At 42.6% G+C, this 15,220-nt stretch overlaps 1 protein-coding gene across 4 annotated transcripts in view; it reads left to right on the top strand.

The window, feature by feature from the left end:
* The window catches only part of LOC128666931 (zinc finger protein ZFP2), a 502,916-nt gene extending 488,317 nt beyond the window's left edge, over positions 1–14,599 (top strand). For 3 of the 4 annotated variants that reach the window (XM_053721750.1, XM_053721753.1, XM_053721752.1), the window contains exon 8: positions 12,648–14,599. In XM_053721750.1, the coding sequence (XP_053577725.1) occupies positions 12,648–13,957 (1,310 nt within the window). In that variant the 3' untranslated portion in view covers positions 13,958–14,599. The remainder of the gene's footprint in view (positions 1–12,647) is intronic. The other variant, XM_053721751.1, reaches the window with a different exon arrangement.
* The last annotated feature ends 621 nt before the right edge of the window (positions 14,600–15,220 follow it).

The following is a 15,220-nucleotide window of genomic DNA, read 5'->3' as shown; positions in this document are numbered from 1 at the left end:
CACTCTGGGGTAAGAACAGAGTGCGCTGATAATAATAGAGCCATGTCTGATACTGCGTCACAATTTGCAGAACATGAGGACGGAGAGCTTCATTCTGTGGGTGACGGATCTGATCCAAGTAAACTGGATTCAGAGATTTCAAATTTTAAATTTAAGCTTGAGAACCTCCGTGTATTACTAGGGGAGGTATTAGCGGCTCTGAATGATTGTAACACGGTTGCAATTCCAGAGAAAGTATGTAGGCTGGATAAATATTTTGCGGTACCAGCGTGTGCTGACGTTTTTCCTATACCTAAAAGGCTCACAGAAATTGTTAACAAGGAGTGGGATAGACCCGGTGTGCCCTTTTCACCCCCTCCTATATTTAGAAAAATGTTTCCAATAGACGCCACCACACGGGACCTATGGCAGACGGTCCCTAAGGTGGAGGGAGCAGTTTCTACTCTGGCTAAGCGCACCACTATCCCGGTGGAGGATAGCTGTGCTTTTTCAGATCCAATGGATAAAAAGTTAGAGGGTTACCTTAAAAAAATGTTTGTTCAGCAAGGTTTTATATTACAACCCCTTGCATGCATCGCGCCTGTCACTGCTGCGGCGGCATTCTGGTTTGAGTCTCTGGAAGAGACCCTTAGCACAGCTCCATTGGATGAGATTATGAACAAGCTTAAAGCCCTTAAGCTAGCTAATTCATTTATTTCTGATGCCGTAGTACACTTAACCAAACTTACGGCTAAGAACTCCGGATTCGCCATTCAAGCGCGTAGAGCGCTGTGGCTTAAATCCTGGTCAGCTGATGTGACTTCTAAATCTAAATTGCTTAATATTCCTTTCAAAGGGCAGACATTATTCGGGCCCGGCTTGAAAGAAATTATCGCTGACATTACTGGAGGTAAGGGCCATGCCCTGCCTCAAGACAGGGCCAAACCAAAGGCTAAACAGTCTAATTTTCGTGCCTTTCGTAACTTCAAGGCAGGAGCAGCATCAACTTCCTCCGCTCCAAGACAGGAAGGAACTGTTGCTCGCTACAGACAGGGCTGGAAACCTAACCAGTCCTGGAACAAGGGCAAGCAGGCCAGAAAACCTGCTGCTGCCCCTAAGACAGCATGAAGTGAGGGCCCCCGATCCGGAAACGGATCTAGTGGGGGGCAGACTTTCTCTCTTCGCCCAGGCTTGGGCAAGAGATGTCCAGGATCCCTGGGCGTTGGAGATCATATCTCAGGGATATCTTCTGGACTTCAAAGCTTCTCCTCCACAAGGGAGATTTCATCTTTCAAGGTTATCAGCAAACCAGATCAAGAAAGAGGCGTTTCTACGCTGTGTACAAGACCTCTTACTAATGGGAGTGATCCACCCAGTTCCGCAGTCGGAACACGGGCAAGGATTCTATTCAAATCTGTTTGTGGTTCCCAAAAAAGAGGGAACCTTCAGACCAATCTTGGACTTAAAGATCCTAAACAAATTCCTAAGAGTTCCATCGTTCAAAATGGAAACTATTCGAACCATCTTACCCATGATCCAAGAGGGTCAGTACATGACCACAGTGGATTTAAAGGATGCCTACCTTCACATACCGATTCACAAGGATCATTACCGGTATCTAAGATTTGCCTTCCTAAACAGGCATTACCAGTTTGTAGCTCTTCCCTTCGGGTTAGCTACGGCTCCAAGAATCTTTACAAAGGTTCTGGGCTCTCTTCTGGCGGTACTAAGACCGCGAGGCATAGCGGTAGCTCCGTACCTAGACGACATTCTGATACAAGCGTCAAGTTTCCAAACTGCCAAGTCTCATACAGAGTTAGTTCTGGCATTTCTAAGGTCACATGGGTGGAAGGTGAACGTAGAAAAGAGTTCTCTATTGCCACTCACAAGAGTTCCCTTTCTAGGGACTCTTATAGATTCTGTAGAAATGAAAATTTACCTGACGGAGGACAGGTTATCAAAACTTCTAAATGCTTGCCGTGTCCTTCATTCCATTCAACACCCGTCAGTGGCTCAGTGCATGGAGGTAATCGGCTTAATGGTAGCGGCAATGGACATAGTACCATTTGCTTGCCTGCATCTCAGACCGCTGCAATTGTGCATGCTAAGTCAGTGGAATGGGGATTACTCAGATTTGTCCCCTCTGCTAAATCTGGATCAAGAGACCAGAGATTCTCTTCTATGGTGGCTTTCTCGGCCACATCTGTCCAAGGGGATGCCCTTCTGCAGGCCAGATTGGACGATTGTAACAACAGACGCCAGCCTTCTAGGTTGGGGCGCAGTCTGGAATTCCCTGAAGGCTCAGGGATCATGGACTCAGGAGGAGAGACTCCTTACAATAAACATTCTGGAATTAAGAGCAATTTTCAATGCTCTTCTGGCTTGGCCTCAGTTAGCAACTCTGAGGTTCATCAGGTTTCAGTCGGACAACATCACGACTGTGGCTTACATCAACCATCAAGGAGGAACAAGGAGTTCCCTAGCGATGATGGAAGTCTCAAAGATAATACGCTGGGCATAGTCTCACTCTTGCCACCTGTCAGCGATCCACACGCCTGGGAGGCGGATTTTCTAAGTCGCCAGACTTTTCATCCGGGGGAGTGGGAACTTCATCCGGAGGTGTTTGCCCAACTGCTTCATCATTGGGGCAAACCAGATCTGGATCTCATGGCGTCTCGCCAGAACGCCAAGCTTCCTTGTTACGGATCCAGGTCCAGGGACCCGGGAGCGGTGCTGATAGATGCTCTGACAGCACCTTGGGTCTTCAACATGGCTTATGTGTTTCCACCTTTCCCGATGCTTCCTCGATTGATTGCCAGGATCAAACAGGAGAGAGCATTGGTGATTCTAATAGCGCCTGCGTGGCCACGCAGGACCTGGTATGCAGATCTAGTGGACATGTTGTCCTGTCCACCATGGTCTCTGCCTCTGAGACAGGACCTTCTGATTCAGGGTCCTTTCAAACATCCAAATCTAATTTCTCTGAGGCTGACTGCATGGAGATTGAACGCTTGATTCTATCAAAGCGTGGATTCTCGGAGTCAGTGATTGATACCTTAATACAGGCTAGGAAACCTGTTACCAGGAAAATTTACCATAAAATATGGCGTAAATACTTATATTGGTGCGAATCCAAGAGTTACTCATGGAGTAAGGTTAGGATTCCTAGGATATTGTCTTTTCTACAAGAAGGTTTAGAAAAGGGTTTATCTGCTAGTTCGTTAAAGGGACAGATTTCAGCTCTGTCTATCCTTTTACACAAACGTCTGGCAGAAGTTCCAGACGTTCAGGCTTTTTCTCAGGCTTTGGCTAGGATTAAGCCTGTGTTTAAGACTGTTGCTCCGCCGTGGAGCTTAAACTTAGTTCTTAACGTTCTGCAAGGTGTTCCGTTTGAACCCCTTCATTCCATCGATATCAAGCTGTTATCTTGGAAAGTTCTGTTTTTAATGGCTATTTCCTCGGCTCAAAGAGTCTCTGAGTTATCGGCCTTACATTGTGATTCTCCTTATCTGATTTTTCATTCAGACAAGGTAGTTCTGCGTACTAAACCTGGGTTCTTACCTAAGGTAGTCACTAACAAGAATATCAATCAAGAGATTGTTGTTCCATCATTGTGCCCTAACCCTTCTTCAAAGAAGGAACGACTTTTGCACAATCTGGACGTCGTCCGTGCCCTGAAATTTTATTTGCAGGCAACTAAAGATTTTCGTCAAACTTCGTCCCTGTTTGTCGTTTATTCTGGACAGAGGAGAGGTCAAAAAGCTTCGGCTACCTCTCTCTCTTTTTGGCTTCGTAGCATAATACGTTTAGCCTATGAGACTGCTGGACAGCAGCCTCCTGAAAGGATTTCAGCTCATTCTACTAGAGCTGTAGCTTCCACTTGGGCCTTTAAGAATGAGGCCTCTGTTGAACAGATTTGCAAGGCTGCAACTTGGTCTTCACTTCACACTTTTTCAAAATTTTACAAATTTGACACTTTTGCTTCTTCGGAGGCTGTTTTTGGGAGAAAGGTTCTACAGGCAGTGGTTCCTTCCGTGTAAAGATCCTGCCTGTCCCTCCCGTCATCCGTGTACTTTTAGCTTTGGTATTGGTATCCCATAAGTAATGGATGACCCGTGGACTGACTACACTTAACAGGAGAAAATATAATTTATGCTTACCTGATAAATTCATTTCTCCTGTAGTGTAGTCAGTCCACGGCCCGCCCTGTTTTTTACGGCAGGTCTAAATTTTAATTAAACTCCAGTCACCACTGCACCCTATAGTTTTCTCCTTTCTCGTATGGTTTCGGTCGAATGACTGGATATGACGTAGAGGGGAGGAGCTATATAGCAGCTCTGCTTGGGTGATCCTCTTGCACTTCCTGTTAGGGAGGAGTTATAATCCCATAAGTAATGGATGACCCGTGGACTGACTACACTACAGGAGAAATGAATTTATCAGGTAAGAATAAATTATATTTTTTTTGTTGTATTTTTTTTAAAAACCCAAAGGCTCTTTTCAGAGCCATTTAGCTAATTTAATTTAATTTCCAGAGTCATTAACCCCTAGCTTGCCAGTGATCGCTATAAATCACAGGCAGTAGCATAGCTGTACTTTTTTGCTGTCTGTGCATTTTTTTAGGGGTTAATTTTCTTGTTGTCATTTTTTAAAAACCCAAAGGCTCTTTTCAATTAATTAATTTAATTAATTTAAATTTAAATTTTTTTAGTAAATTTTTTCTGTGACAGATACAAAAATGTCACACAAAAGATATAGTGCTGAGGAGGTGTATGCTATTCTTGCGTCAGAGTCAGATGCCTCTATGTCTGACTCAGACCCCAATTTTGACCCTGCCATATGCTCAGATACATCATTAGATGCAGTCTCAACTGATAGTGATGTATCTGTGGCTGCTAGCCCCCCTGTCAACCTGCCATTGCCGCTGAAGAGTGGGTAACACCTCACCTCCAGAGGCCAGATATCCCACCCTTCACAGCAAATGCTGGCATAAATATAGATGTGGCAGGTTTTAGCCCCCAACAGTTTCTGGAGGTGTTTCTGGGCGATGATGTATTGGGGAACATTGTCGCCCAAACTAATTTATATGCCAATCAGTACCGTGCTGCAAAGCCTGAAACATATTTGGCAAAGCAGCAATGGGCCCCCATCAATGTGCCAGAATTTAAAAAATTCTGGGCATTGACTATGCTGATGGGCATCATAAAGAAACCCTCCATTCGCTCCTACTGGAGCAGTAGCCCCATCTGCTCTACCCCCATTTTCTCCCAGAGTATGTTGAGGCAGAGGTATGAAATGATTCTGCATTTCATGCACTTCAGCGACAACAGCCTGTGCCCCCCCTAGGGAGCATCCCCAATTTGACAGGCTGTATAAAATCTGCCCCCTGATTACCCACTTTTCTGCCAGGTTTGCAGAGGCTTATACACCAGGAAGGAATATATGCGTTGATGAATCCCTGATGAAGTATAAGGGAAGGCTGGGATTCAAGCAGTATATTCCTTCCAAGCGCTCCAGGTATGGGGTAAAGGTGTATAAGCTCTGTGAGAGCGAGACTGGGTATACTCAGGCCTTCCGGGTGTATGAGGGAAAGGATAGCCACCTTGACCCTCCAGGTTGCCCAGAACATATTGGAACCACTGGCAAGATTGTCTGGGACCTGATATTACCCCTAATGAACAAAGGGTATCACTTGTACTTAGACAATTTTTATACAAGTGTCCTTTTGTTTAAGCTACTGTATTGCTTTGATACAGTAGCTTGCGGTACAATTAAAAAGAACCGCACAGGTTTCCCAGGACAACTTGTACGCACCTGGCTACGAAGGGGGGAGACCTCAGCTCTGCGCCAAGAGGAGCTGTTGGCACTTAAGTACAGAGACAAGAAGGATGTATACCTTCTTACCACCATCCACACAGAGAAGACGGTGGCGGTCTCTGTACGTGGCAGAGCTGAGATCATAAGGAAGCCAGTGTGCATCAAGTCTTATAACCGGCATATGGGTGGGGTTGATCTGGAAGATCAGCTGCTGCAGCCCTACCTATTTATGCGGAAGACAAGGGTCTGGTACAAAAAGGTTGCAATTTACCTAATGCAGATTGCAACCCACAACGCTTTTTTGTTGTTCAAAAAAGCAAACCCCGGAATGAAACAGACTTTCTTACAGTTTCAGCTCCAGATCATTTTGGGGACTTTGTACCATGATGCACCTGCTCCCCGGGCGGTGATGGGACAGAGCAGAGTTGGGGCTACTCAATTTATTTTTAAAATCCCCCCTACTGCCGCAAAACAGAGACCACAAAAAAATGCAGAGTCTGTAACAAGAGGGAGAAGAGAAGGGACACCATATATCACTGTCCTGATTGCCCTGGACAGCCTGCACTCTGCATTGGGGACTGCTTCAAGCGGTACCATACAATGGTCAATTTTTAAAAAATAAATAAATTGGCTGTTATTTTTTTTTTTGGTTATGTTTACTGTTAGATGTTTTTTTTGGTTGATGTTTTATTTTTACTGTGCCAGATTTTTACATTTCACTAATCTATTTTTTTCTAAAATTGGGGCTGTTTTTTTTTTTTTTTACCAAAACCCCTGTCAAACCTATGCATGGGGGTGGGGTCTGATGTTGTATAGAACAGTATTGGAGGAAGAGATGTTGATCCCAATACTTAGTTGATCTAAGCAGATAAATATCAGTTCTCAATAAGTGGTACTGCACAGGATAACTGAACAGTATTATAAAGCACAAAGATTGTATTCACAATTCTCATAATATTCCATGCAATCAGTATGTAAATGTATATCATATTAAGGAAACACAGAATCACATTATATATATTTTGAATAAAGAATGCAAGAGGTTTGAGTGAAGCAGAAATAGCAGGCTGTGGCCTACAAGGAGTAGTGAACTCTGTGTTGTGAGAGTGTGCAGCAGAAACGCAGCTGAGCTGTATGCAGTGAGAGACAGACAGGCTGATAGGCGAAGAAGGCAACAGTTCAATTTAGAGCTTGGCACACAATTAGGTAAGAAGCAATGAGTAGCAAGAGAGAGATACAGAGTACCGTTCAGCTCATGTCCGTGGAGTACACCTGCCTGCTGTCTCAGGGTCCGTAGCAGTCGATCGTGACGTCACACGCACTGGCGTGTAGTTGAGAGCGGAGCTCCGGTTCCAGAAACTAGGTCTGCGGTCCTGAGAAGCCTGCAAACATACAGGGTAAGTTGAGTAGCAACAACTCAGCAGAGCCAACGTAGATGAGAAACGGCAAGAAAGTAGCCGATGGCTTCCGTATAGACTGTAGTACAATTGGGCTAAGAGTGTATTTAGTATAGGGTGTACACAGTGTGTATCCCAATAATTCAAGTTACCTAGCAAAGGTAAAGGGGATGTTCTGAGCTAAATAGGGAAGCAAGGTCATGTGACAACAGGATTTATAGGGAACGTATGTGATAAACAACAGATGTACATATGTGCTCCTGACAATCAGCCAATAGGATTTTTTCTACCTTAATTCTGATTGGCTGATAGAATTCTATCAGCCAATCGGAATCTAAGGGACGCCATCTTGGATGACGTCACTTAAAGTGATATTCATTATGAAGAAGCCGTCGGAAGAAGAGGATGCTCTGCGTCAGATGTCTTGAAGATGGACCCGCTCCGTGCCGGAAGGATGAAGATAGAAGATGCCGTCTGGATGAAGACTTCTGCCCGCCTGGAGGACCACTTCTGCCGGCTTCGTTGAGGACATCTTGCCGCTTGGATGAAGACTTCTCCTGGTAAGTGAATCTTCGGGGGTTAGTGTTAGGATTTTTTAAGGATGTTTTGGGTGGGTTTATTTTTTAGATTAGGGACTTTGGGCTGCAATAGAACTAAATGCCCTTTTAAGGGCAATGCCCATCCAAATGCCCTTTTCAGGGCAATGGGGAGCTTAGTTTTTTTTTTGGGGGGTTGGTTGTGTTGGTGGTGGGTTTTACTGTTGGGGGGGTGTTTGTATTTTTTTTACAGGAAAAAGAGCTGGATTTCTTTAGGTCAATGCCCGCAAAAGGCCCTTTTAAGGGCTATTGGTAGTTTAGTTTAGGCTAGGGTTTTTTTTTATTGTGGGTGGGCTTTTTTATTTTGATAGGGCTATTAGATTAGGTGTAATTAGTTTAAAGATCTGTAATTTGTTTTTTATTTTCTGTAATTTAGTGGGTTTTTTTGTGATTTAGCTAATTTAATTTATTTAATTGTATTTAATGTAGGGAATTTATTTAATTACTAGTCCTAAAGCCCGTTCACACAGGCCATTTTTTGCAGTACATTTTTTACAGCTCTCTCCTTCCCCCTCTCTTTTGCTCTCTCTCTCTCCCCCCTCTCTTTTGCTCTCTCTCTCTCCCCCCTCTCTTTTGCTCTCTCTCCCCCCCCCCTCTCTTTTGCTCTCTCCCCCCCCCCCCCCTCTCTTTTGCTCTCTCTCTCCCCCCCCTCTCTTTTGCTCTCTCTCTCCCCCCCCCTCTCTTTTGCTCTCTCTCTCCCCCCTCTCTTTTGCTCTCTCTCTCCCCCCTCTCTTTTGAGCTCTCTTTCTCCCCCCTCTCTTTTGCGCTCTCTCTCTCCCCCTCTCTTTTGCGCTCTGTCCCCCTTCTGTTTTGCTCTCTCTTCCCCCTCTCTTTTGAGCTCTCTCTCTCCCCCCTCTTTTGCGCTCTCTCTCTCCCCCCTCTTTTGCGCTCTCTCTCTCCCCCCTCTCTTTTGCGCGCTCTCTCCCCCCTCTCTTTTGCGCTCTCTCTCTCCCCATCTCTTTTGCGCGCTCTCTCCCCCCTATCTTTTGCGCTCTCTCTCTCCCCATCTCTTTTGCGCTCTCTCTCTCCCCCCTCTCTTTTGCTCTCTCTCCCCCTCTCTTTTGCGCTCTCTCTCCCCCCCTCCTCTCTCCCACCCTCCTCTCTCCCCCTCTTCTCTCCCCCGCCCTCCTCTCTCCCCCCTCTTCTCTCCCCCGCCCTCCTCTCTCCCCCCTCTTCTCTCCCCCGCCCTCCTCTCTCCCCCGCCCTCCTCTCTCCCCCCTCTTCTCTCCCCCCTTCTCTCTCCCCCCTCTTCTCTCCCCCCTTCTCTCTCCTCTCTTCTCTCCCCCCTTCTCTCTCCTCTCTATCTCTCTCCCCTCTATCGTGCAACTGCGCTCGGCCATGCCCCCTTCACGTCCATTCACGCATGGCCATGCCCCCTTCACGTCGGCCACGCCCCCGCTCACGCCCGGCCACATCCACTTCTGCCGCAGATCAGCTAGGGACTCAAAGGCCAGGTGTGTTTGTCCTCGTGCTGTCTCTACTGCGCATGACAGCTTCAGACAAACACACTTGGCCTTTTATATTATAGGATAGTGTAAGGTTAGGTGTTATTGTAACTTAGGTTAGGTTTTATTTTACAGGTAAATTTGAATTTATTTTAGCTAGGTAGTTATTAAATAGTTAATAACTATTTAGTAACTATTCTACCTAGTTAAAATAAATACAAACTTGCCTGTAAAATAAAAATAAACCCTAAACTAGATACAATGTAACTATTAGTTATATTGTAGCTAGCTTAGGGTTTATTTTATAGGTAAGTATTTAGTTTTAAATAGCAATAATGTAGTTAATGATAGGAATTTTATTTAAATTATATTTGTTAGGGGGTGTTAGGGTTAGGTTTAGACTTAGGTTTAGGGGTTAATATATTTAATACAGTGGCGGCGACGTTGGGGGCGGAAGATTAGGGCTTAATATGTGTAGGTAGGTTGCGCTGACATTGGGTGCGGCAGATTAGGAGTTAATAAATATAATGTAGGTGTCAGCGATGTTGGGGGCAACAGATTAGGGGCTCATAAGTATCATGTAGGTGGTGGCGGTGTCTGGAGCGGCAGATTAGGGGTTAATAAATATAATGCAGGTGACGGCGATGTCAGGGACGGCAGATTAGGGGTTAATAAGAGTAAGATTAGGGGTGTTTAGACTCGGGTTCATGTTAGGGTGTTAGGTGTAAACATAAAATGTGTTTCCCCATAGGAATCAATGGGGCTGCGTTACTGAGTTTTACGCTGCTTTTTTTGCAGGTGTTAGACTTTTTCTCAGCCGGCTCTCCCCATTGATGTCTATGGGGAAATCGTGAACAAGCACGTATGACCAGCTCACCGCTGACTTAAGCAGCGCAGATATTGAAGTGAGATATGGAGCTAAATTTTGTTCTATGCTCACTTCTTGTCTTTTAACGCCCGGTTTCTGAAAACCCGTAATACCAGAGCGGTGAGAATAAACTGCTCGTTAGCACCACATAGCTCCTAACGCAAAACTCGTAATCTGGCCGCTAGTGTTTAATGTTTAAGAAAGGGAAGCTCCAGTGGGCATACCCATCTTATTTTGACAGTACACACTCATTCTGAAAGGGTTAGTAAGTGTGCACACGTAAAGGACCACTGTAAGCTCAATGTAAGTTCACTTTTTACATTTCTTTAATCTTTTTTAAACATATTTTCCATAGGATGTCATTATGACTTTTCTACCTGATCGCTGCAATCTTCTTTCTAAAAATTACATTTTTCCGGACCCACTCTGTGGGTATCTGCCGCTACTATTCAATCCTGTGTGCAAACCGAAGTTTGAATATGGCGGCCAAATTCTTCACAGCGCATGCGCAAGATTGTGCATTGTCACTCCCTTCCAGACCTACTCCGACACAGAAGGACCAGCTCTATCGATCTTAAATAATAAGATAGTAATTACGGCGTCAGTATTACAAAATGCGCATGCGCTATTGGGGCAGGTTTTGTGCGCATGCGAATGAGGAAAAATGTGACTTATAATTATATGCATAAGCGGCAAATATGATTAGTTTATGTCTGCATACACGTAGGTGCGAAAATAGTGGGCTGGATTGCATGACGTTATCTTTGAAAAATAAAAATTTATTTTCTAAGTAAATGAGGCTTTGATTTACAAGAGTTTGAGGTTGGTAAGTTTACTTTAATACACGTTATTTAGAATATGTGTTTTGTTTTTTCAAAAAAGGGCAAAAGTTTGTAATCCTTTAATGGCACTGAGTTTTACAACACCTCCTTGGTGCAAGCATTCTTTATTGCTTCACTGATGCTTGAGTCTTTAGATAGATCATGTGCCCTGCCATTCCTTTAAGATGAGTGTTCTGCCCAGTGTTTATTTTTTAGCAATTTCTGCATATGAGTTTTTTTATTTAAATATTCGTAACCCCACTTGTTCCATATGTAGCATTGATTCCAGGTAGGATAGGAAACTTTGCTATCTATGTGGCTATGAAGACAAAAAGGGACAGCGCAACTCGACTCAAGGTAGAATTTATTAACATCCAAATGGACATACACATAGAAATGCACTTACAAGATGTAAGATAATAAAAAGCCCTCAAAAAAGATTCACTCTTGAAAAAGCCGGTGTGTGTAAACCGGCAAAACGCGTTGAGTCTTTTTGATCCAGCAGGGCATCCGTAGGTGGAGGGGAGTGTCGTCAGGCGGAGATCCTTTGGCGCATTCAGCTCACAGGTGCCGATTACCCGGGAGTTACAAACGGACGCCGGAAGTAATTGACCGCTACTAAGACGCTACTCTTGAACCTGGAGTGTCTGGAGCTTGTCTATGAACTGTTGATTTTTTGAGGGCTTTTTATTATCTTACATCTTGTAAGTGCATTTCTATGTGTGTGTCCATTTGGATGTTCATAAATTCTACCTTGAGTCGAGTTGCGCTGTCCCTTTTTGTCTACATAGCCACGTCTGTCTATCCGGGAGAGAGGAATCTACGGGTTGGTGTGCAGCAGCATCTCGTCTGGGAGTCCTGTTCCTGCTTTTATTTACGGAAAGTTTTTTACCTAATCATTATTTAGCGCTTTTCATTATCTTGTATCTTTTTAATTTGCTATCTATGTATTGACCAAATCTGTGGTGGCAGTTTTTCTAACACTACAACAATTTAAATCCGTAGATTTGCATTCCTTCTGTTAAAAAAACACAAGAATGCTTATTTTCATATGCCTGCAGCAGATGGTCACATGCAGTTCCTTAGAACCTACAGGGAATTTTGTCACCCTTCATTATCAAATTCTCCCAACCACTGGAGAATGTGTTTCAACATTGGGGCCTTCCGCTGATACCTGAATTCTGACTGAGTTAGTATGGTTACTGACTCAAAACCATATATCTGTTAGCCATCTGCCATGAGTTTCTAAAGACATTGTTTTGCCATCTGACTATGAGGGAGGGAGTATTTTCTATAGTTTGGATGTAGTCAGGTTTTTTTTTTACATAAATGTCTACTTGTGTCCTTTTTGTAAGCAATTTAGCAGACAACTGACTGTTTTGTATATGATCAATGTCCTCAGTCTCTATAACCTATACATTTAAATATATACATTTAATTAGGTGTGAATTCTGTGTACTTTTTTGGACCGATCTCTCTACTTTATATACCTTTATACAAAAACCCAAGGGCAAAACATGTCTACAAAATGGTGCATTTGATTAATATTTAAAACATAGGCTTTGATGCGTTGTTGCATCAAAGCCTGCATTCTATTGAAAATTAAAAATGAGCTAAAATATATGGCGATTACATACCTACCCATTTTAGCCTTCATAATCACAGCTATTCAGATTGATTAATTGGATTGTTATTGTATATTTTATCATTGTTCTCTGCTCCAGCAGATACATCCAATACCAATGATGTCATAGAAGAATTCCAGAACAAAGTCCATACACCAACAGAGGATACCAACAGTGTCTCCCAGTTGGCACCCAGGGATTTTCCTCTACAGCAGAAAGGAGATTCCCCATCTGCCTCTTATCAATACAAGGACAAAGCACATCCTTCACATGAAAAGTTTAATAAAAATTTGAATAATAAAGCATCTGGGACTAGAGTAATTGATAAGAAATCAACAACAGTCTGTACAAAATCAGCCAGCAGCATGTTAGATTGTAAGAAAGAGCAAACAGAAGAGGTGGTTAGTTCAAAGAGCAAGCAGTTTATTATAGAATCTAAGATTGTAGATGCAAATCATGAATCCCAGCCAAAAAAGAAACAATATGATTGCCCTGATTGTGGAAAAGTGTTTATAGTAAAGTCCAAGTTGGTTGAACACCACAGAATTCATACAGGAGAGAAGCCATATGTTTGTCCTGATTGTCAAATGGCTTTTACTAAAAGGTCACATCTTGTTAGACACAGTAAAACTCACACGGGTGAGAAACCATACGTATGCCAGACATGTGGGAAAGGCTTCTCTGAAAGGGCAAATCTGATTAAACACAACATAATTCATACAGGTGAAAAACCATATGTATGCCAGACATGCGGGAGAGGTTTCTCAGAAAGGTCCACTTTAGTTAGACACAATAGAATGCATACAGGAGAGAAACCATATGTTTGCCAGGAATGTGGCACTGCCTTTTCTAATAGGTCAAGCCTGGTTAAACACCAGATAATTCATACCAATGAGAAGCCATATGTTTGTGACAAATGTGGCAAATGTTTTACTCAAAATGCTAGTCTTATTAAGCACAATAAAACTCACTCTGGAGAAAAACCTTATACTTGTAGTGACTGCGGGAAAAGTTTCTTTGAAAAATCAAATCTAGTTACTCACTACCGAACTCATACAGGAGAGAAACCCTATGTGTGTCAGGAATGTGGGAAAGGCTTTGCAAACAAATCAAATCTTGCTGCACACCAAATTATTCATACTAATAAGAAGCCATATGTTTGTGAAACGTGTGGGAAATGTTTTACTCAAAATGCAAGTCTTTTTAAACACAACAAAATTCACAGAGGGGAGAGGCCACATGCTTGTAATGAATGTGGGAAAAGTTTCTTTGAAAAATCTAATCTGGTTACACACTATCGAATTCATACAGGAGAAAAACTGCATATTTGTCAGGAATGTGGTAAAGCCTTTGCTAACAAGTCAAATCTGATTGTGCACTGTAGAGCTCATACTAGGGAAAAAACATAACTTGTTATTTATAGGGATACAGTACTAGTTTCAATAGATTTATGAAAATTGTATTACTCTTATCAGGGTAAAAATGGTTAAAAGAGCATTCTAGTGCCTAATTCTTTCGATCACACATAATTTGCACTGTTGAGGCTCCATTTCTATTTAACCTCCACAAAGAGGCACATAGTTAAAGTTCTGCTCATAAACCACTGGTCTTGAGCAGGAAACAAACAGCCAGTTGGCAGTGGCAGTTTCACGACCCTGCACATTAAAGGCTGTGTCCAACCTGCAATTGTGAAATCGCCATCAAATTTACGCATTCCCCATTGGAGTCTAGGGAGAAAAGAGAGTTTTTAAAAATCCTAATGTCCTAACATAAGCCCCTAGTCTCATAACCCCTAAACCGCCCCCCACATCGCCAACAACTAAATAGATTTATTAACCCAAACAGACGTCCCCCCACATCACAACTTTAAATTAAAGTTACAATATACTAACTTCCTTAAAATAAATAAAAACCTACCTGTGAAAAAAAATTAAAACCTAAGTTTAAACTAAAAAAAAACATTACTTGTTTAAAAAATAAAAAAATACCAAAAATAAAAAACCTAACATTACAAAAACAAGTAATAAATCTAAAATTACAAAAATAAAAAAGCTACCATTAAAAAAAATAACAAACAAAATTATCCAAAATAATAAAAAGTATGCCTATTCTGATAATCCCTCAAAAATAAAAACCACCTCAAAAAAAAATAAACCCCCTAATCTAAAAATAAACTACCAATAGCCATTAAAAGGACCTTTTGCAAGGCATTGCCCCAAAGTTAACAGCTCTTTTGCCTTAAAATGTTAGGGGGTAATTGTTTTATGTTTAAGGCAAAAGAGCTGTTAACTTTGGGACAATGCCCTGCAAAAGGCCCTTTTAAGGGCTACTGGTAGTTTATTTTTTAGTTTAGGGGGTTTATTTTTTTGGGGTGGTTTTTATTTTTGAGGGGTTATTAGAATAGGAATAATTTTTATTATTTTGGATAATTTTCTTTTTTATTTTTTGTAATGTAGATTTTTTATTTTTTAAATAATTGTTATTTTCTCCAACATAGGTGTGTCCGGTCCACGGCGTCATCCTTACTTGTGGGATATTCTCTTCCCCAACAGGAAATGGCAAAGAGCCCAGCAAAGCTGGTCACATGATCCCTCCTAGGCTCCGCCTACCCCAGTCATTCTCTTTGCCGTTGTACAGGCAACATCTCCACGGAGATGGCTTAGAGTTTTTTA

Source organism: Bombina bombina, chromosome 7, assembly GCF_027579735.1.
Source record: "Bombina bombina isolate aBomBom1 chromosome 7, aBomBom1.pri, whole genome shotgun sequence".
In the NCBI taxonomy this organism is placed as follows: Eukaryota; Metazoa; Chordata; class Amphibia; order Anura; family Bombinatoridae; genus Bombina; species Bombina bombina.
The sequence above is the reverse complement of the archived record's forward strand: the minus strand, read 5'-3'. Positions and strand labels throughout refer to the sequence as shown.